Raw genomic sequence first — 23,044 nt, forward strand, 5'->3', positions numbered from 1 at the left:
GCTGGTCTCGAACGCCTAACCTCAGTGATCTGCCCACCTCAGCCTCCCAAAGTGCTGGGATTACAGGCGTGAGCCACTGTGCCCTGCCAGACTTTAATGTTTTTAAAAGCGCAGAGCTTTCAGGGAGATGAAGGAAATGAACATACTATAAATCTGCAGGCATTTAAACCCCTCTGAAACAATTAAGATGGTGCATTCACAGAGAAGCTTTAAATCAAACAACCCATAATACTTGATGTAGAAAATGTTCCAGCTTCCATAATTCTTTATTAAATATTTGACAAGTTGCATCGCTTCTTTACAATGACTTCATTTTGTCACATTAGTCTTTTGCTGTCAGGAAAACAATCTACAGTTTCTCTTTAGATCTCTCAAGAAAAAAGAAAAGCGAAAGGATTGTTCTTCAAGAAAACTTCCTGTGTGTATCAAATTCAACCATATTTTAAAGCTATTCTGATTGTGAAAATGAGCATTATTCATAAGTTGCCTTAAAAAAAATTCAAGGTAGTTTGGTTTTTGCCACTGTATCAAATAGTACTTGGCTTCCTATTAGGAGGTGGGTTTATAATAAAAAGTTATGAAACATTGAGAATTTATTTGGAATGCTTGAAACTCTTTTCACCTTAAGAGTCACTGTTTTTCCATGTTTCATTTGATGATAGATCCTGAATTAAGAAATGACAGCAAATTAACATCATCTTCCTAGGGTTTTCTCAGGCTCCAAGGGTCGAAATTCGCAGGACACAGCTTGGAGAAAACTGTAGAAGGGACTAAACTCTCACCCCCTTTCGAAACCAGATTACTCAATAAAGGTGTAAAAATGCTATACAAATATATACAAATATATTTGGACAGCATATGTACGTATATATGTATATATATATTACATACAGAATAGTAAAGGAAGAACAAAGTCACGCAAAGTTAACATGAAGGAAACCGTGACAATCTAGGTGAAATTAGTCTGAGTAAAAGGGGAAAACTGGGTTACACAGGAACACAGATATCTGCAGACACAGAGTTATGGTCATGAGGGAGGCTTCCGATGCACTGGTACAGGGTTGAGAATGCAGTGCACGCGAGGTTAGGCGCCAACAGCAATGCTACTCCTTACACACAGAAAACCAACGAACAGAAAGACATGCCTTTGAAACATGCGTTGCTTTGAGTGGAACACCTTTAACAAACAACAGATGTTTAATGAGAGGTTTGCTTGGAAAATTTCATGCCAACAGGAAGCTAACCCTTTTCTAGACAACGTTCTCCAAGCTCCCGTCCTAATGCTATGGCACTTTCTCTGACATACTGAGAACACTCTGGGGTGGGGGTGTGCGTATGCAAATGTATAGACACTGTTCATTAAGGCTTATATAAATTAAAAAAGTGGTCCGAAGAATATCACATTTTTTTCCCCAGTTTTAAAATCTAAAGTACAAAGTGGAGTTTATAAGGATTTGTGTTTTAAAAACACATCTCAGTCCTGAAATTGGCAGTTCTGACATGACTTATCAGGATGTACCCCGATGCCTGAATGACAGAGGTAGTGTGTGATCTTTGGGGTCGGGGGAGGTCAGGAAGGGACCAGGCAGGCAGTTACCCTGCACCGCGGCACCCCCTATTGGCAAGGCAGAAAATGATACCAGACAGCACCTCCCACCTCTCCCTCTTAAGTACAGGGGTGCAGGGGCAGGGTAAGGAGGAGAGAGAAGAAAGAGGAGAACTAGCACAGTGGGTAGGGGCTGCAGAACTGATTAACTCAGGCTCTCTTTATATGTTTTTAAATTTCAGAGGTGAGTACAAGACTCTTAGAAATACAGGAGTCGACTGTTAATGGGTAACTGTTAGAATAATTAAAAAGTTGCTGTGTATGAACCTTGCTTTCGAGAGGACCAGTGTGGATCTGGCAAGATAGCAGCAGGTGCACACTGTCTATGCAACAATGACAGATGTAGAAAATGGTTCAAATGTTTTGCACGCTGTTTCTCAGAATCTGTCACTGTGAGGCCAGGTGCGGTGGCTCATGCCTGTAACCCCAGCACTTTGGAAGGCTGAGGCGGGAGGATCACCTGAGGTCAGGAGTTCAAGACCAGCCTGGCCAGCATGGTGAAACCATCTCTACTGAAAATACAAAAATTAGCCAGGCGTGGTGGTGGGTGCCTGTAATCCCAGTTATTCGAGGAGGCTGAGGCAGAAGAATCGCTTGAAGCCAGGAGGCAGAGGTGTGGTGAGCTGAGATTGAGCCACTGCACTCCAGCCTGAGCTACAGAGTGAGACTCTGTCTCAGAAATAATAATAATAATCTGTCCCTTTGTCCTTACATGGGAGAAATAATACACGCCAAGTCGCTCTGTATCCCTCATTGTCTGAATTTAGGGAATATCTGATGTCACCCTCTGAAGGGTCCTGGAAACAAAAACAAAGTGTCTTACCTTTGTTCTTGTGATTTGTTAGAGGACTGGCTACAGAGAAGCATAAACATTTCAGGCAAAAAGGAAAAAGAGCACTGAAGCTGGGAATACACCGCAACACCGACAATGAATGCCTCACTGCTGCCGGCTCCGGGGCCAGCCGTGGAGAGGCACAGGCTGTTAGACTTTCATCCCACCAGGCGCTCTTTCCACATCCTTCCTCGGGCCAACAAGGGGCAGGAATGGCAATACCCGGGACCCACAGGCGGCCGTGATAACTGATATTAAGAGACCCGCAACAGGCAGTGTGTGAGCTCTGGCACGTACTTCTCAGCCTCATGTAAGTGGCCCATAATCACTATAGCTTCAGCAGACAACTAAAGAGACTGCATTAAGGTGATTTCTCCGGCTATAAGGAGAGTCTGGTCTGCAGAGCAGTGTGGCTGCTGGGACCTCTGGGATAGGCAACACTGCCCTCTCTCCCCCAGAGCTACTCGCCGGGCAGGTCGGGGCCCAAGGAATGACCCAGCAACTGCTCCTTACCCAGCACACTGTCTTTACTGCCACTTGCAATTACGCTGTGAAGATGACTGGGCGTGGTCATCATGATTCAGAGAAATCAAGATCTACGACCATTTTAGGCAAAGAGAGAAACTTGGAGAATTGCTGAGGACTACTGAACCTTGTTTTGCTTTTTTAAAAAATACTAAATCCTCACTTCAGCAATATTTAGTTGTCATTAAAATCAAGCTGATATTATTAAGGGGCTGATGAACTGAGGTGTCACTCACGATTACTGCCTTCCAAGTACTCATGGGGTAGATTTCAGTAATTCTTGTTTGCTTCTGGCTTAGAAATTGTCAGAATGATTTTTCTTTTATACTTTCCAATACTTGACTTAATATGCATTTAGTGACTCTTCTGTTTTTTTCAATACACAGTTTACAAGACGACAGAAGAATCCCCGTTCTTAGGTTAGAATTGGATTTCTCCCTCTACAATTACACAATTACTCTCAAAAACCAAGCAAGCGTACTGCTCGACTCAGGCTCTGGCATGATTCTTAAAAAGAAAACTGACTCTAGACTATGGGAGCTTACAAAAAGGGGATTTTTGCCACTGAGACATTTGTCATGTTAACTGTAGGGGAAACGTCTCACCAATAGTCAAAACTCATGAGCAGGAATTTTTTTTTTTTTCTTTTTAGTTACATAGCATCTAAGTTTTCTGATCACTACCAGGTATTTTTCAACCAATAAGAAAAGGGAATCAACACTCAGGTCTGTACAAATCTACCTTCTTTTAGAAACCTCAGGCCTCTGTACCCCTGTAGACAACTCATTTACAACCACAACCTTCCATGGCTTCTCACATGCCAGCCAGGGCAGGGTAAAATCGGCAATTTCTTACACCGAAAGGTCCTTTTTATGTAACAAACAGACCTCCCCAAATCACAACTTTTTTTGTCCTATTGATGACTGGCACGAGATCAAATCTCTAGTGTCCCCTAACTGCCCCAACAGGGTCTAGGACAACACAGGTTAAAAAGGACAGCGGGGTTCGTTCAACTCCCAGTCTGCCTCAGGTGTTTTCTCAAAGCACGACAATTCTGCAATGGAGACTTACATGTGGAAAAGAATCAAACTGTGCAGGTCCCTTCAGTCCTCTGCCACTACCAGCTCAACAGCTTGAGCTCAGAGGATCAAGTCAAGTCTCTGTCTCACTTTTAATCTGGCACACAACAGACACAACTCAGGCAGTACACGGTATCGAAGCATGCAACAGGTCATTGGTAACAAAACTCAGATTAAGTGTACATTAAATAAATCTTTGTAGTTGAGTAGAAATCACAAAACAGTTGGTGAGGACAGGTCTGTAGGCTCAGCTTTACATCCAGGTTTTTATACACCAGCAGCCAGATTCACAACTGATAGATATTGCACCGGAAAGATGTGTGCAGGGAAAAGAAATCATCATCACATTTAATGTTCATGATAAAAAAATAAAAACAAAACCAGATATGACCTCCATGTAGTACATAAAGTGCCTTCAGAATTGGTGCATTTACAACAAAAACTGGTTATTTAGCTACCATTAGCAAACGCATACAAACAGGAGACTAAACAGATCTGGTTTCCACAGTTTTGAATCAAGCAGTGCCAAGTTTCATTCAAAATGTCTGTACTACAAACAGCAAAGAGGAAAGAGAATAAAAGATGACTGTACAGCGCCAGGAAGGGTTAAGTAATTTCTCGGATGAGAAATGGGAGTCCAACCCTGTCTCAAATGTGTTAGAGCACATGTAATTACTTCTAAGGAATAATGGTGTGATTCCTTTCAAGTCAACACAAAATTTGTCATGCTATGTTACAATTCTCTCAGCCTGTAGCTATTAGCTAAATTTGTACAAAAAAACCCCAAAACAAAAACGTAATATCCAGTTTTTCATTCTGAGTATGGAAAAAATTATCATTATGTCTAATATTATATTGGAAATTCTCTCAAAGTACTTGTCTGTAGAAGGTTTTTGGACAAAAATTTGCCTTCCAATTCTAATAAAGTAGAGGGTGGAGGTGTCAGAGTACTTCAAAAATAAAAATGTCATTGACATTAAGCCTGGTATGAAAGTGAAATACAAAAAAAAAAAAAATGCTCACTGTTCCAAGTACATGAGACATCTTTAATCATAACGAAATAAAATCTGCAAATCAGTCTAAATCATTTTAAAAAGTAAACATGAGTTGTAATACTATACCTGTAGAGTGATTAATTCCATTCATTGTCATTAGAAAGGATGTAAAATATTTATTAAGGGCTTTGCCTGCAGAGGCACAACATAAATAGCATAAGTCCTCCTGAAATGTAATTAGTGTACACATCAACCAGTTGATAATTTGTGGTGGGAAATGCAGGAACTCAAGCTGGGACCAGGTTCCCGCATCCGAACTTGGATGAGTGCGTGGTGAAGGCTCGGCTCCAGGGACCATGCCTGCAGCTGCTCTCTGCCATCGCCTCTGCAAAAGTCTGTTAGGCAAATGCAAAAGTGCAAGCAGAACTTGCTTGAAGAACAACCACCCCCGAGGCAGAGGGTGCTTAATCCACCCCTTCAAATCCTTGAGCATTTTCCACGGCCATGAGAAGTTTCTCTCGTAAATCTTCAAAGGTTTCATATGGAGGTAAGTCAAGGCGATTAAAGCTGCAAAAGGAACAAAAAGTGTAGGTGAAAAGCTGCAACAGCACTTCCTAGATCTGGTTAATAGGGCATGGGGTTTGAGTAAGAGAATAAAAAAGCTTTAACCGACAATTTTGATTACCTGGAGAAAAAACCCCCGAAAACCTCTAGCTATGAAACATCCACACTAAATAAGCTCTTGTAATTTACAGAGAAAGAACATTTTCGAATGGTCCATGAAACCTTTGCTATAGTCAGATGCAGATCTTGGAGGAATCCTGGTGGGAAGGGAAACATGAAAAGCAAAGTAACTGGCAAGATTTCCAAACCCTTGGAACACAGAGTTGATGCTTTTGGAGTTACCCATGAATTAAGACTGTGTCTATCTCTAATACTATTACTTATTCCACACTAGGCCTCAAGCCAAGTGCTTTTCCATTAACTCACTTCATTTTCATCACAGCCCTATGAAGCAGGTCATGTTATCTCCTTTCTGCACAGGAGCTCCTGGAGCAGAGACATAGGGCAAGGTTCCTGAGGTCACAGTCTTTGTCATACGGCAGACCCACAAACAGAACCCAGGCTGTCCGGGGCTCGGGAACACCAGTGCCAAGCTACCTCCTCTGATCAAAGTCAGGCGAAATTGACATCTGCTATGCAAAGTTGCATTTAGAAAAAGTCCCTACATATCTGGAGGCTTCAGGTGGGGGCGGGGGCTGCAAATCACCCTGGCAATAGTGAGGGTTTTCAGACAAATGGATGGCCTATGTGCTTCTGTGACATGGGGAAACTACACATATGAGTGCCAAGTGGATCGGATCAGTGGGCCTGGCATACAGCAAGGGCTCAATTACTCAAGAGATGGTATCAGTGTTAACACCTTTCAACATTTGCTGAATGTCTACATGGGGCTCAAGACCAGAGCCTTTAGCCACAGAACCTGCACCTCTGTGTGTGTGTGTGTATGTGTTGGGGATGTGGTTGCTGATGTGTATCTGTCATGAAAATGGCATGCACACTTGCCACAGCTGATTATGACATAAGAGCTCATGTTCACGGAGTGTTCACTGTGCCCCATCAGCCTTGTCTCAATGTTATGAACCCTGGCAATCACCTTGTAAGGCAGGTAATGCTTCATCCCTATTTCACAGAGGAGGGGCTTGAGACACAGCAAGGTTAGGTAACTTGCCCAAGGTCACATGGGGCCAGGTACAGCCCTGGGTGCTCCAGCTCTTGAAGCGCACTTGTGCTGCCTCTGCCGCGAGTGCTCACACTGTGTTTAAAACCGCCCCCTCCAGGTATTGATGTGTGATTCCAAGAATGAGCAAAGTAACTTCTTAGGTTTTAAAAGCTAACCATTCACGTGCTCGCTTTGGCAGCACTTGCACATATACTAAAAGCTAACCATTGTCACAGCAACAGAAAAGAAACAAATACTGTAGAGGGCCGTTTAACAACCCCTAAATATTGAATAAGTCCCACTGAGTTCCACTTGGATTCTCTAATAGCCACTAATCACTAAAAGACAGAGAATAACACTGTGCTTCTCAAACTGGGATTCTCAGAAACCCAGGAATCCTAAAAGAGTAAGTACTAATAGAGGCTTTTAACTTTCTATTATCATATTGATAAAGACAGGACTTCATATCTACAGATGGCATTTAAAAGAGCCTTTCACGGAAAGTGGCTTCAGGCTTTTCAGCTGGGGTTTCACAGTCCTAGGCCTGCAATCCCTATGGGGGTCTCAGGCCCATTCTTGAGGATCTGTGACCATTTTTTCCCTTTAAAAAAGGTCCACAGGTTATTCAGGTTTGAGAAACATTGGCATGATGAAGAGAGAGGCAGAGATGGGATGTCAAGATCTGAGGCTCTGAATCATGCTGCTTAATGCTTCACCGCTTTGCATCTCAGTGTTATCTGTAAAAAAGTGGGTCATAACATCACCCACCTTTTAGGACCGCTGTGATGATGGTATGAGTCAATCACATCAAGTGCTGAGCACCATCCCCGGAATGAACAGAGTGCTTGGTGAGTGTGAGTTCCTATCATTTCAGAGGTCAGGACACACGGACCTGGCTTTGGTCTGCACTAATGAGCTGGGTGACCTTAAGGAGCTCATTGTTCCCACAGGGCTTCAGCATCCTCACACGGAAGATGCATGGGCTGAACGAGATGATTTTTGTTTGCTTTAGAGTCTACCTAAAAGGGCAGGTGGGCCTGTGATTCTTAATGAAGAGTAATTTTAAATGTCTGAGTAGTGACCTTTTATAGAACAATGAAATGAAGTCCTTTGAATGTCAGACACTCAATAATCACCACTGGAAAGCTTAATGAAAGGTACCCTCATCACAGAGAACCAGATCCTTCAGCTTCTGCTCTTCTAGGAAATCAGATTTTTATTTTGAACTTTAATTGTGTATCATAAAACATGGAAGAAATTAAACCTATGTATGGCAAAATTTCACGGCGGAACTGTTGCCACGAAACAGCCAGTGAAGTTTCTGTTTCCTATGTCAAAATACAGTCAGGGTTAGGTAGGGAGGAAAGCCTTCTAGAAGAAACAGCAGAACAGTCCCACTCATGCTAGCCAGTGTTGCTTGCAACTGCCAGTCCTCTCCATCCGGGTCAAGTTAGTCTGGGGAGAACATCATTAGGAAAACTACGTAGTTGCTTTATTTCCGTGACACATAAAGAGGAAAATAAGTTCTGGTAAGAGCCAGCTGGGCTGTTCCCTTCCTGTAGGTGGATCTTTGCCCTTCCTAGGGAGGGGCTGTGAATTTTCAACCCTGCCAGCCTATAAGAATCATCTGGGGAGCTTTGAAAATCCCACTGCCTGGGTCACACACCAGACCAATGAAGTCCAAATCCCAGGCATCAGTGATTTCTTTAAAGCTCTCTAGATGGTTCCAACATGCAGCTGAGGTTGAGAACCACTGAGTTCAGAGGTCTTATCTGGGAAGTTCTACTTGTGGCAGAATCATGCGGGCTCTGAAATAAAAAAGACAGTTCAATAGTTAAGATATGTGTCCCCGAAGTCACGGAGAAACATGGGCTGAATGAACATGAAATTGGTTCACTAATTTGGTTTCCTTGGCAAAGTCTAAAAAGAAAGTGGGTATATCAACAGAGGCAGTGTATCTGGTGTAGTGGTTAAGGGTGCAGGCTCTAATTCTGGTAGATCTGAATTCAAATCCTGTGATCTGGGAATCTGTGACTCAGGTGAGCCCTGGGCCAGCCTTCTGACAGCCCAAGGGAATAACACATCTCATAAGGCTGCCATAAAGATTAAGCAGTGCCTGACCACAGATGATGACTGTGCCCAATAATTTCGCTTTTCCTAATCTTCATCCTGGTTAGTATTATGAGCTTGAGTTCCGTATCACCACCCACAGTCCTGGGGCTTGGCTCAAAGCCAGTGCCTTTCATATGGAGGACAGTAGAACCCAGAAAACCACATATAACTTGGACACTGTTTGGATAAAAGCTCTGAACTACTCAAGCATTCTTCCCTTAGAATAAAGCCAGAGAACCATGGACAATGACTGCTCTGGATATTCATCAATTTTAGGCTGGAGTCAGCTTGCTTTCAAGGCTGTGACAGGCAATGACCACATTCATTCCATTTGGAGAGTCACGTGAATGGTACGAATGGAAAAAAACCACCTTTCTGGTGAGGCAAGGGAATCCAACAGAAGTAAAAAATCTTTCACAGCCGATTTTTCGCAAACGTATTTTCATGAGAATTCTCTCCTGGCCAGCACTTCTAGTTTAAGGGAGGGCGTTTCCTGCAGGGAGTGTTCGGTTGCTTCTGTTAGCTCAGTACGGCCAGAGCAGGCTTTGCAGCCCCCGCTGCATGAGAAACACAGGGCTACGCTGCTCACCGTTTTCCAGAAGGCCCACTTCTGCTGCTTCCTCAGGAGCAAGAAATAAAGGCCTTTGCAGAAAAACCAACACGAGGGACATGGGAGTTGGAGTTAGCAAGAGCTCCCTGAACCTGGCTTCAAGAATTCATTTCCGTCCAGTCTGCATTTGTGCTGGGTTTCATGCAACTCTTCAGAAAACAGCTGGGACCCTTCTGCCTCACTGTGCCTCCTGAGAGGGCCTCCTGAGGGCAGCCACGCTCCACGCCTGGGCATCCCCAGCCACGTGTCAGCCTTCTTACCCTCCTCCAACCACAGTCACATTACCGCTCAATTCCAGGGAATTATGGGTTATTTATGGGCATAGAAGGCCTTTGAAAAAGGATGTTTCTACAGGGTATTTTGTCCTAACTTCTCAACCAATTTAAGGTTGGAGTAAAAACCCAATGTGTTTATAGAGGTTGAGAGCTGCCTTATCTATGTATGGGGAACAGTGAAAGCTCCATTACCTAGAATAATGAGGGAAGGACTGGGCTCAGAGGAGACATTCTTCACGGCAGGGAGGCCTGAGCCCTTTATGTGCCAAACATACTGAGTGCGTTACGTCTTATTAGCACTACTGTACAATTTCTGTTTTCATCCACATCACTGTCCTTTAATTCTCTAAGCTACTTACAGACAGGAAACAGAGCATTCTATAGCCTCGAGCCCAGCACCATACCCAGCTAAGTAGTTCAAATATTGCTGTTGACATGCATGTGTTTTTGTCACTCACCATGTGTGAGCTCTGGGCAGTTTCTCAGGACTGCCCCATTGCTCTATTGTAAACAGCTGAGGACCATTGGAACCTAGACAAGAAAAGAAAAAGAAATGTTAAGAGTGCTTGGGGCAGAAGAATGAAGCTATGGTGTGGTCTGCAGTCCAGCTACTGTCAGGGCAGGGTTTGCCCCCAGGGGTGAGGTCCAAGACACTCTCTTCTGTTGCAACATTGAAATTTAATGTTGAGGGAAGCCAGAAGTCTGCACAATCTCACAGAAAGACTCTGCATCGTCTCCAGAATGGAACTGCACCAAGTTTAACAAACACAACAGTTACGTGGAAAGGCAGGCAGCTACAGCCTCTCAGCTGGACCCTGGAAATTTAAACTTCGGGGGTGGGAGGACGAATGAAATGTGACCTTCAGTATGCAAAGTACAGAGTGATTTTTAAATCTATGGTAAACACTGAAAAATTCTGCCTACTAGAAGTGACTTTATACATCAGTTTACGATCATATAAATGACCCTGCAAAACCTAGTTTTTAACGATTTACTAAAAAACTAAAATAGGAAAAAAAAAAAAAGCAGCCTTATGGATCTCTTCACAAACTGCCCCCCAATCCCTCGAGGTAGAAGCACCATGTTATCTATATAAAGTATAGATAACAGTACTTTCATTGCACTTTTATGGAACCTATGCATGGCACACTGTCCTGAAACTTAGCCTTCTGCAGAGGCCTGGCGGCAGGGTTCTTGGGCCAGAGTTCATGCCTGGCTGGAAATTCCCAGGACAACTGAATCTAATGGCATCCTGCTCACCATAAAGTTCAGCAAATCCATTCATAGGTACTCGCGACGTCCCTGTGACAAACTGCAGTAACCGGATACGCTTTTCGGCGTCCATGAGTAGCACAGCCTATGAACAGAGGCAGAAGGTCATTATACCCCCCATGTGACCCATGGCACATGCTGCTGTCATGCAGGCAGGCAGAACTTAATCTTATTTATATTTCAATGTAAGACCTAGACAGTTGACTCTGAAAACTGAGTAGGTTTTTTATGGCCACAATACTAGCTGGCCTCTCTAATCTAAGAGACTGAGTGATCACAACGTCCGTCTCTTTCTTCTTCTGCCAATAGGCCAAAATAAATGATATAAAAAGCAAATTCTCTGAGGGCACTGAGCTCATGTTTCTGTGTTCGAGGCTTACCAGTTCCCCCTAAGCCAATTATAAATATACAGTATTTAAGATTTGTCATCACAAGGGGAAGCCAGGTTATGAGATGGGGTTTCAGATTGTAGACACATTCCCTAGAAGACATCATTTTATAAAATGAAACAAAAACAAAAACAAAAACAAAACAAAACAAAAAACAAAGGCAAAGATGGGGTTCTAAAACAATCTGTGTATCTTACATATCTGCATTATTACGGGAATCCAGGTGGCTTCACTGGTAATGCCACTTGGACTGCTGTAGGAAAACATCTAAAGCAAGCCAAGTGAGACCTGGACTAGGCTTTGAAGACTCTGCTTTTTTATCTCTTTATTCCTGCTGGCATTTGAAATAGTAATAAAAGGCATTTAGAAATGTGAAAAAGGCCGGGCACGGTGGCTCATGCCTGTAATCCCAGCACTTTGAGGGGCCGAGGTAGGAGGATTGCTTAAGCCCAAGAATTTGAAACCAGCCTGGGCAACATAGTGAGACCTCATCTTTAAAAAAAAAAATAAAAAAAAAAATAAATTTGAAAAAGTTAAATGATTCCTTTTTGGGGTGAAGTAAATAATCAGCCTTTTTGGGGATAACTTTTTTTTTTTTTAAGTTTGTTTACTATATCTCCCTTGGGCTAACCCATTCCTATTTTACTTCCCTCCTAAGCTGAACAGGATACAAACAGTGGCCCTAAGATAATAAATCAAATGTTGTGTTACGTTTGGTTGAAAGATACACAGATCAAAATATTTGTTGGAATATATTTTAAAAATTGAGAAAATGACTTCTTAACAGAAAGTGGCATCTTGCAAAGCCATCCCTGAAGCCTGTTTCTGCCCTGGGAAGCCCCCATTTCTGTTTACACATTGGAGGACCAGTCCCTCAAATAAAAGTCACTTTCACGAGGTGGTCAAGGAAGGCCAGTGTGCTTTTGTAGGGACCAACTTCATTCAAGTCTAGCTGTCTGCTACAGTTACAGAGGAGCCACCACGGGGCTGCTGGCTCAGTTTGCCTCTTCCCTCCCCCAGCAGTCTAAGCTCTAACGGACCCCAAAGCCAGCATCAGTCCTGAAGTCAGACCACAATGGAGGGCGCCACACAGCCCTCAATCCTGCCTCAGGTGGAGGACACCGGGTAGGGCTGGGCCCCGGAGTTACCTTCCAGAACCACTGAATGACGGGGTGGTTTGGGCAGTAGCCGTTCTTGTAAATAGAATGCTGTCTCCAGTCATTCACATCCACATCACCGAGGCCGCACATGAGCAACTAGGAAGAAAATTTACCAGATGTAAAAGCAGGATGTGAAAGCTGCGAGATCACACACTGAGAAATGACCACCCTCAGTGCCAGCATGTGGTCACTGTGCCGCGAAGGGAAGCTACCAAATCATAACAGAGGAAGGCAGACACCTGTTCCAGGCTCCACCTGCCATAGCAGATCACAGAGGCAGCAGTCACGAGGGCGGCTCCATTTGAACCCTGCGCAAGCCACGGCATGTCATATCGGATATAAAAATGCCACAGTCGTCCTCTCTACCCCTCTAGTCTTACACATGGGACCCGTGGATTTTCTCACGCTCCAGCAGCATCTGCGCATTAGCCTGGCTGCTTCTCCTCCCGAGAGGTTATTCCTCTGAATATCTGAAAGCATCTCCCTACCCACAAAAGAATTAGTGCTTATGACTCTCCTACAGGTTGATCAATTCCAGTGATGACAAATCACCTCATCTGCCCAGAGGCCTAAGAACGGCAGACATATGCTAAGGCATAACTGGGTCTTCGGCTTAATTTAGTCTAAGGTTTGCTGTTCCTATTATGCAACTCTCCATCAGGGGAGGTTTCCTGTGGATAAATGGAAGATATTCCTGCAAAGGTACCAGAATGAAATGGAAACAGAACTAAGCCAGAAGCCTGGAAGTAAAGCTCCTAGGCCTGACTGTGCCAAAACCTTGCTGGGTAAACCCAGCTGCTCTCTGCCTCAGTTTCCCACCTATCAGAGGAAAGGCTTGAGGTATATGATTTCTACAGACATCATCGATCTTGAACTTTCTCTTTTGAGATAAAAGTATAGAAAGCTGGTCTATGGGAAACGCTCACTGGATATGGACGGGGGAAATGGCCGAGTCCCACCAACGGCTTCTCAACAGACACAGTCTTTCTCCTGTTTCTCTCGACACAACAAAGGGCGAGATATTCCTTTGTTTTTAAAATGGCTGTTGCTCATCTATGTCAACACCAAGAAGCTGAATTAGACAATCATTAAACTACCTTTTGCTACTACCTTGTTGCCTTCTGATATTTTTCCTCACTCAACATAAACCACTTCAAGTTCAATGAGACGTCTGTTCAACATGCCCAAGTAGATGCTTACGGCCACCTTGTGGCCAACACCCCCATTTGGCTGCCACGGTGGGGGTGGATGGGGATGCAGCAGAGGATACTTGGCCAGTCTGGTAGTGTAAGCAGGTTTCTGCTGTTCAGAGGGCTACTGCAAACCTTGTTTCTACTTGTCGTGGTGATTTGCCTCGCCTGGTGCATAGGGCCATGATCCCAGCTCTGCTCAGTGGCCTCTACTTACTAGGCATGTTCCAGAACTGCCCTCTGATGGGCAAGGCAACTATAGCTGATTATTTTTGCTGTTCCTTACTCCTACATTGGCAAATAAGCCCCATAAGAGACATGTAATAGAATTCATCTGAAGTTACTCTCTAGGACATTATGGATCCAAGAATATTAAAATATTACTTGTAAAGTAATGAGAGATACTTTAAAAAATCCACTTTACATAAAATAACGTTTATAATACAAACCTCCAGCTCATTTTCATCAAAAATTTTAATCAAATCAATAGGAAGTAGTTCTGTGAATCCCTGAAAGAAAAAAAAAATCATCTTAAACACCTATTGCCTTCAAAAAAAAAATTTCACAGGAAAAACAAACTTTTCTGGTTAGCCAGAAAAAAATATAATCTCTCCTGATGATTCCTACGTCAGTGACAGTATCAAGTAACTATAGTTCCAGTAAAAACAACACAGTCACAATATAAAAGTTTCGAAAAATCATAGAATCTAGAAGATTCAAGTAGTGGAGTAATTTCTGAAACCTGATGAAAATACGGGATACTGTAGGCAGGTGGATTCCAAAAGCCATTTATAACACTGCTGTGAGTCAGTGCATCCTAAAATGCACAGGCCACAGATGTGTAAGAGACACACTTAAAAATAACGTGCTGGAGGCATGGAGAAGAAACACAGAGGGAGGCAGGTGATGGGTGCAGAGGCTGTGCGTACAGAAAACCATGCTCCAGTTCCCAGGGTACCACTAACTATGGCGTGATCTAGGACGAGCTCAGCTCTGCTGGGCCCTGTGTGCTGCGAAAGCCGCGTTTCTGAAGGTATGGACCGCCTGCGGTGGGGTCCAGGAATCTGCTTCCTGGGATTTCTTATCTAAATAAAGAGTGAAACCTGCCATTCTGTCCTCCCATTTTAGGTCCCTAAGGCCCCGAGTTGTTTCTGAGTGTGTTGCCCGGGCTTCACGCATCCTGTGTAGGTGCCTGAGTGAAGGGAAAGCATCGCCCCACGAGAGCTCTGCCTCAGTGCAGAGAAAATCAGTCACGTGGACGCGAGGCTGTTTGCTGTGTGATCTTCGAGGTAACTAATACTATCAGATTTAAGAAAGATTTTCACTTTTGGTCCAAGTGGAATGCTGTTTAAAATGATGAATCCCTCACCCTCTGCTAGGGGCCTGGCAGCATCCCTGATATTAAAAAGTTGGATCTGGGCAGTGCCCGCTTTGCTCCGTAACAGGGTAAAAGCTGTCATGAGGTGGCTGGGTATAAAATAAATAAAAACTCAGCTTAAGAAAATGTGTTTTCCATGTATCTGTATAGAAGAGAACCTGGAATGAATTATGCCACAAAGAAAAAGGGCAGGGGATTAAAAAAAAATGCCCAGGACTGGGCGCAGTGGCTCATGCCTGTAATCCCAGCACTTTGGGAGGCCGGGGCAGGTGGATCATGAGGTCAGGAGATCAAGACCATCCTGGCCAACATGGTGAAACCCCATCTCTACTAAAAATACACAAATTAGCCGGGCGTGGTGGTGCGTGTCTGTAGTCCCAGCTACTCGGGAGGCTGAGGCAGGAGAATCGCTTGAACCCAGGAGGCAGAGGCTGCAGTGAGCCGAGATCGCACCACTGCACTCCAGCCTGGGCGACACAGTGAGAATCTGCCTCAAAATAAATAAATAAATAAATAAATAAATAAATAAATAAAGCCCAGGCAGCAGTGATCCAGGGAGGGAGGGGTGGCAAGGCACTGCGGGGACTGCGCTTTATCATTCAGCTCTCAGCCCTCGGGCTTCTTGGAACCTGTCACTGCAGCAAAAGGCAGCCTTCTCTTGGGTACCACCTGAAACTTCAAGACAATGGTTCTAGATCAAGTTTGTAAAACGTCCTCTTTAAAAACAGGACAAATGTAAAAATAAGAGAAGCCAAGCAGGAGAACCCATGAAAATGAAAAAGAAGAGGTGGTGGCACGACGGCTGAACACTCTTGTGCTGGAGACTGGCCAACGGTGTGAGCTGTGCGATCCTGGCCTTCCTGCAGGGTCCCCAGCCTTACCTCTGTCTCTGATCAGCTCCACCACACCAGCTAAAGGAGAAGCGCGATCCCCCCTCGACCCGGGACCAGAGGCACATGGCAGAGAACCCTGGCTAGCATGGCTTACCTCCAAGAAGGCGTTCATCTGCTTCTGGACCCTGTTCACAAATCTCCACTGGATGACTAAGCTGCAGGAGAAAAAAGGACAATATTGAACCACCTCCATCATCACTAGTGCTCACTGCTTTCTCCACAACAGGGAGTGCTTCTCCTCCATCCATGACAGCAGAGCAGAGGGGAGGGTCTCCTCTGTGCCCCCACTGTTTAGTTTATTCGTGGCTTCTTTCAAGACTCCCTGGAACACCCATGAAAAACCTCAAATCTCACTGGAGATTTCAAAAGAGTAATTAACTTCCCCCACATCAAGGTTTGGCTGACCTAAACTGCTTTAAACGCTTAACCGCTTTAAAATGCTTTAAATGCTTTAAAATGTGACAACATGGAGAAACGGGAAAAGTCCATGGGGTATGAACACACAGGTATACGTGTATAAGATGCACAAACCCATATACACACCCACATATATGTATATGTATTTGTAAAGAGTACTCAGGACAATGCATTTAGTTATCTAATATTTCATTCTAGTGTCCAATGTGCTAATATTCAACAATAACATATAAGCTTTATCAGCAAAATGATTTGCACTCATAATTTAATGCCAAAATTTAGAGGATGAATGGTAAGACCTCCTTATGCAACTGAAGTTCATCAAAACCAAGTTCCCTGCGATAGTGTTTAATGCACAGCGTAAGTGATCACAAGGCAAATGTACTCTGGATGTCATCTGAGGCATTCCATCACTCTGAAGGGCTCTCGCCTTTGGGGTGGTACACTGTAACCATGGTAATGGCCCTGAGGACCAGCCTGCAGCACAACCACTGTGCAGCCTCTCAGGCGGCACCTCCTGGGCTACAATGAACAGCTCAGCAGCATTCTTCTGGCACCAGGGGAGCCGAGGTATCAGGGAGCAGTTGGTGATTTCAATTATACTTTTAAAAATAAAGCTAGCTGGAACCCTGCCTGGCCCTGACTCCCACCACGTTTGAACCCTAAAAGAATTAACTGCAAAGAATGATGCAAGACACATACCATGCATGTCAGAGTCCTCGGATTTGAGACCTGGGTCACCCTGAGCTAGAATATTTTTTAAACCCCACTCACAGTCTGTACTTTCTGAAGGAAGACAATGGTGTCTGCCAGGGTGTCATCAGCTAAGATTGTTCATATTCAGAACAAGAGAGCCAATTCATGTGGCCAGGTAAGAACTGATGTATCTTATTTCTAGTCCATGTATTCAGCATAACAAGCTTTCAACTTGAGAGTGGAAAAAAGTCTGCCATGTAATAGTTCCACTCCTTCCTGGGATCTCTGAGTAGAGACTCCAACACGCTCCGTTTCTTCCTAATTAGGAAGGACAGTAGGTTTTTCTTTGCAGATCACACTGAAAGGTGCTAAGACCCACAGTCAATGCAAGAGCTGTCTGAATTCAAGACCTCTGACCAATTCCAAATGAGAAGAAAGGAGGGAGCCCAGCCTGTTGAAACGAAGCACTGAATGCAAACGAGGAACTCAGGCCACTGCGGCGACCACAAGAGAGCAGAAACCAGGTGCCAGGAATCACACACTGCAGTGCTCACCTCACCCCTGCACCAGGGGATCTCCTTGGAAGATCCCAGAGTTATGCATTTGAAGCACACATACATACACTAAAAAAGAAAACGTAACGTGCCCAACAGAGAAAAAACTGCCTGGTACAAATGTCTTAGAATCACTTAACAGCTAGACTTCCAAAAAGACTCAACGTTTTGTTCCACTGAGGCTGAGGTTGAGTTAAGAATATTACAAGTACCAGAAAGAATTCCTTAGGGTTGCACATGCTGAATTCTTCCTATCCATTTTAACTATTTCTGTACCTTTCTATTATGGAAAAGAAGTTGGGAGAGAGACAAAATATTTTTAATTTGTTGGTTCCTAATTTTGCCCTGCTGGTCACTGACACCGTGGTCCTCCGTTGCAATTCTAAATCTTAGTTGATATCCGCATATTCCAAAAGAGTATTTGCCATATTACTCAATAATATAGACCTTCTCTCCCTCCTCTGCTCCTTTATAGGGCAGCTCAATGGAGTCATGATACAAGACAGACTTTCCATCTCATATTCAACTTCCCATTAGCCCAAGCCAGAAAAGAACTTATGTTGTTGAAAACTGACCAATCAACTCATGCCCATAATAAATGCATGAGCTGTTTCAGAAAGGGACAGTGACAAAACATGCTTTTCAATTTATTCAAAGAAAAGGCAGTAAATACGTGTATACATACTCGATATATTCCCTTTTGTTTTCATTTGTGACCATTATTTCTGACCCGTTGGGCTTCAAATCCACTTGATATGTCTGTAATTACAAAGACAAAACAACAATTACTATCACGAAGTTATCTTGCATATTATTATTGAGTGACAATGTCTTACTATAAAAGGAAGACAACATGTATTCAGAAATATTTCCCAGCAAATGGGCTCTGTGCACAAGAGAATGTCCAATGAGGCTTTTTTGCTAGGATGTTACACAGTTAAAGATGCTATCATTAAAGGCAAATTGTTTTATGGTTATTTATGACTTTTAATTATTCTTCATATATTAGCAATAATGAAGAGCAACATTTTTTCATCTGCCATTCATTTATCAGGAAACTAATTATGTTTAACAGAGAAAAGAAGAGGGTACAACCATCAAGACTCCAGAAATCCAAATTCTAATGCATTCTGTTTCTGAAAATTATATTTTCTAGTCATAAAAAAGGATGGATGGCATTTCTTTCAAAAATGCAAACAGAAACTTAAAGACAAGAAAGAAGCTTAAGGATTCAGGCTGAAGAGACAGATTTATCTGGTTTTTGAAGACATTTATTTGCATCAGATGCCTTCTCCTCACTCATCTGCTCTGAAGCATCCTCCCTTAGCGCCACCTACGATCATGAAAAAAGCTGCTGCAATCAGGGCAGCCCTTTCTCCTATGCCCTGACCCAGACCTAGCTTACCATAAGGCCACATATCGCAGTAACCAGCGTGAGGGAAGGGAGAGAGGCCTACTATTTTAAAATAAAATGTTTTTTCTCATTTTGGGGAAAAAAAGGTGGAAAAATATAGCACCTACACCTCTCCTACTGAAAGAAAGCCATGCCACTATTTTGGTGGGGTTCCCTCTAAGTCTTTTTTCCTCTGCCTGCTGGTTGCATTATAGACTAAACCAAGCCGGGGGAGAGGGTTTTCCAAAGTAAGTATTAGGGTGGTACCCAGGAGGGATGGAGGTTCCATGTTGTGATGAACTCTGTGCCCTGGCAGAGGCCGCCTCCAGGGGTTCCTTGGTCCTGCCACCTGTACCCAGGAGATCCTGAGCCCCTCTGACCCGAGCGCTCGCACCTGTGTCTCTCATGCGGCTTCTCCACGCACTGGCTCTTGTTCCCATTCACACTGAGGTGGCTTTTCAACGTAAAACACATTCATCATCTATCCAGTCCCTCGACATTCTCTTTTTCTCTTTATTCAGGAAGGAATCTCATTTTTCCACTATGCTTTCCATTTCTGCAAAGTCAATTGAACTCTTCACTGTGCCCAATGTGAATTTTAATCCCGCTGCTGTGTTTCCGGTTTTGCTGACATCCTTCATTTCTCCATTTCCCTTTCCAGCTGCCATCCTCCCAGTGCATCCCATTTTCTCCCAGGGGTCATCTGCTCCTGCCCCGTACAGGCCGTGTCGGGGATGGAGGATGCCAAACAGTTTCCACTTGGGGGTGGGGTGGGGATGTTTCTACAGTGAAACACTGCCAGTTTGTGGCTGGTTCTCAGAGGTACGTGGACGACAGTGCTCATCCATACCTTTTGTTCTACGTGTTAATAAACCCAGGTTGGCTTTTCTTCTTTTCCCCATTTATTCCTCCCCAGACTGCCTTGTTGTTCCTTCAGTAAGGGTTTTCTTATCAGATCCACACCAATGACAAGTTAATAAATCCCTGCCCAGATGTTGGTATTGAGAAGGCTTTTGGTACAGCTCGGCTACACTCAAGCCAAATCTTTCCTCCCACCCTTTCCCCTCGCACAGGGAAAGGGAAGGAGGTGAAGTAGATAAGCATCCACAATCCCTGTAATACACTCCTTCCAACATTCATCCAGCCCTCTTTCCTTGATCACAGAGCCTTCCTTGGTGTTGCCTGAAAGTTGTAATTTCCAGAGAGCTATTGAATGAGCGGGTCGGCCACAGACAAAGTGGGGAGGGGAGGGCTAAGGAGGAAAACACTCTGCTTCCTCTAAAAGCAGTGCCCAGAGATGAGAGAGAAAATAAGTCAGTGTGGCCGAGTGCAGAGAACTGGTTCTCACCTTCACTGTGGGAGGCAGTCTAATTGGTTCAATCTTTTTCTGAAGATATTATAATTTGGCAATAGGCATCACAATTTTAAAATTATATATCCCTTCTCACAGTAATTTCTCTTTTGGAGTTTATAGCAATGGAAAAAAATTAGTCAAGTACACAAAATGTATATTCCAGATTATACATTTGTATGTTATATATATTATGTATATATGTGAGTATTCCAGGGTTATACAGAATTATATGTTTATATAGAAAATACTAAAATAGCCCAAACGTCTACCAACAGGGCACAGTTAAAAATATATGGCACGTCTACAAAGCAAAATTCAGCACAGTCATTAGAATGTTATAGACTAATATTTAGTGACATGAAAAGGTGTGTGTGATATATTAATTTGAAAACTGTTTTCTGTTCCTGTGTATAGTTTGCTGAAAATGATGGTTTCCAGCTTCACTCATAAGTGGGAGTTGAACGATGAGAACTCACGGACACAGGGAGGGGAACATCACACACCGGGGCCTGTCAGGGAGTGGAGGGCTAGGGGAGGGATAGCATTAAGAGAAATACCTAACATAGATGATGGGTTGATAGGTGCAGCAAACCACCATGGCATGTGTATACCTATGTAACAAACCTGCACATTCTGCACATGTATCCCAGAACTTAAAGTATAATAAAAAAAATTTGGGAGGCCGAGGTGGGCAGATCACGAGGTCAGGAGTTCGAGACTAGCCTGGCCAACATGGTAAAACCCATCTCTACTAAAATACAAAAATTAGCTGGGAGTGGTGGCTCACGCCTGTAATCCCAGCTACTCAGGAGGCTTGGGCAGGAGAATCGCTTGAACCCAGGGGGCGGAGGTTGCACTGAGCCGAGATCATGCCATTGCACTCCAGCCTCGGCAACAGAGCGAGACTCCATTTCAAAATAAATAAATAAATAAATAAATAAATATAATAAAAAAGAAAACGGTATGCAGAGTACAATTCCACTTCTGTAAAAAAAAAAATCTGTTTTGTGCTTACAGAGAATAATTCTGGAAAATATAAATAAAAATGTTAATCCTGAGTTTTCTTGAGATACTGGGAATAAGTGACATTTATTTATTTTACATATTTTTATTATACTGGCTTTATTTTTATTATGGAGGTTAATATTTTATAATTAGATAAACTAATAATTTTTGAAAGAAAAGAAAAAATGGGCCCATACTAACCCATGCTAAATGAGGTCACAGCAGTAAATCATCCTGTGGGCAGCCGTCAAGTTTCATGGTTGATTCTGACCCTGGGTTTCTCTGTGGGGGAGTGAGGAGAGGGCCCAAGGATGGGCACAGGATGAGGGGTTTGTAATTCTGCTCCCTAAGCTACTAGGTTAGGGGTCACGCCCCCAGATCTCGGTGCCTCCTGGCTCGAGCCCTCAGTGGTACAGAAATGCATCCCTCTAGGGTTCGTTACAGGTGGCACTTTCATGAGTTACAGGCGACACTTTAATGAGAAGCAATGACCACTCTTCAAATTCCACTTTTGAGACTGGCTGTCGGGGGCTGATCGTGAGACCGTCTCCTGCAGTGCAGTCATAGTGTCCAGCCCACCACACTGCCTTACTGCCACTGGCCGGTGCCCCCGAGTCCTTGCTGGTTGGGCACGAGGCTCCATGAGGGATGGAGAAGCAGAGACCACGCCCAGGCTATTTGACTCTAATGCTCGCCTCTGGGCATAAAGATTCCCCACGGGCCTCATTCCTGTCTCACCATCGCTCTAACTACAGCCTGTGTTCTCCTTTCCCCCAAATTCGTCCCTTCTTAACATCAGCTGTTGCCACCACAGGAGGGGACTGTATGTCCTTAGCACCGAACGCTGGGTGGCACCGTGACAGTGTCAGCCCTAAGCGGGAGAAGGCGGGGCAGCGTCACACAGAGGCTGCTCTCCACCCCGCGCATCTCCTACAGGTGCTGCAGCAGCGCCCTGGCCCCCATCATGAGGGTGGACAGCATCCCGGAGGAGGCAGAGATCCAGCAAAGTGACCAAGGAGAAACAGCGAACTGCAGATGGAGCTGGTGCTGGCACCCAGGGGCCCTGCTCCCTGGTGAGCAGTCTGCAGAGCCTCCTCTGTGGGGTGGATTCTTGCCACCTTCAGCCACGAAACGCACACCCCGCCCTCCCAGGGCTTTCTGGGCCACCGCCCTCCTGTGCCTGGGCTCCTGGAGGACCCCACACAAGGAACACAATGCCCAGCCACAGCAGGTGCTCAGCAAGAGCTCGTGGGAAAACACTGCAGTAGAAAAACTCCTCTTTAAGTCTACCGGCCCCAGCATAAACTTGGCTCTCTTCCTCACAGAGATCAGAGGAACTTCTGGGGGACTCCCTGCCTTGGCCAGTTAACAACCCAATTCCCACACATCTCCCTGACCCTCCATAGATGCTTTGCGCTGCCTGGGAAGCTGCTGAGAAACAGCTTGGATCATATGGAATATGCTGGACTCGGGGGGAGCAAGACTTGTCTGCTTGTCAGACTCCATTCTTGGAAACGGAGCACTGCTGGGCAAACGCCCACTGATGGGTGCTCACAAATCCTGCAGGGCATGGCCTCAGGGGCAGT

At 44.3% G+C, this 23,044-nt stretch overlaps 1 protein-coding gene across 17 annotated transcripts in view; it reads right to left on the reverse strand.

Annotated features, from left to right (window-relative positions):
* Window positions 1-238: 238 nt before the first annotated feature.
* The window catches only part of NEDD4L (NEDD4 like E3 ubiquitin protein ligase), a 367,577-nt gene continuing 344,771 nt past the window's right edge, over window positions 239-23,044 (reverse strand). For 12 of the 17 annotated variants that reach the window (XM_030810341.1, XM_030810348.1, XM_030810349.1 and 9 more), the window contains 7 exons: window positions 18,392-18,465; window positions 16,134-16,194; window positions 14,218-14,277; window positions 12,567-12,674; window positions 11,018-11,114; window positions 10,216-10,288; window positions 239-5,604 (listed from right to left, as the gene is read on the reverse strand). In XM_030810341.1, the coding sequence (XP_030666201.1) occupies window positions 5,502-5,604; window positions 10,216-10,288; window positions 11,018-11,114; window positions 12,567-12,674; window positions 14,218-14,277; window positions 16,134-16,194; window positions 18,392-18,465 (576 nt within the window). In that variant the 3' untranslated portion in view covers window positions 239-5,501. The remainder of the gene's footprint in view (window positions 5,605-10,215; window positions 10,289-11,017; window positions 11,115-12,566; window positions 12,675-14,217; window positions 14,278-16,133; window positions 16,195-18,391; window positions 18,466-23,044) is intronic. The other 5 variants (XM_030810345.1, XM_030810342.1, XM_030810340.1 and 2 more) reach the window with 1 other exon arrangement.

The sequence above is a fragment of the Nomascus leucogenys genome, chromosome 4 (genome assembly GCF_006542625.1).
Source record: "Nomascus leucogenys isolate Asia chromosome 4, Asia_NLE_v1, whole genome shotgun sequence".
NCBI lineage: Eukaryota > Metazoa > Chordata > Mammalia > Primates > Hylobatidae > Nomascus > Nomascus leucogenys.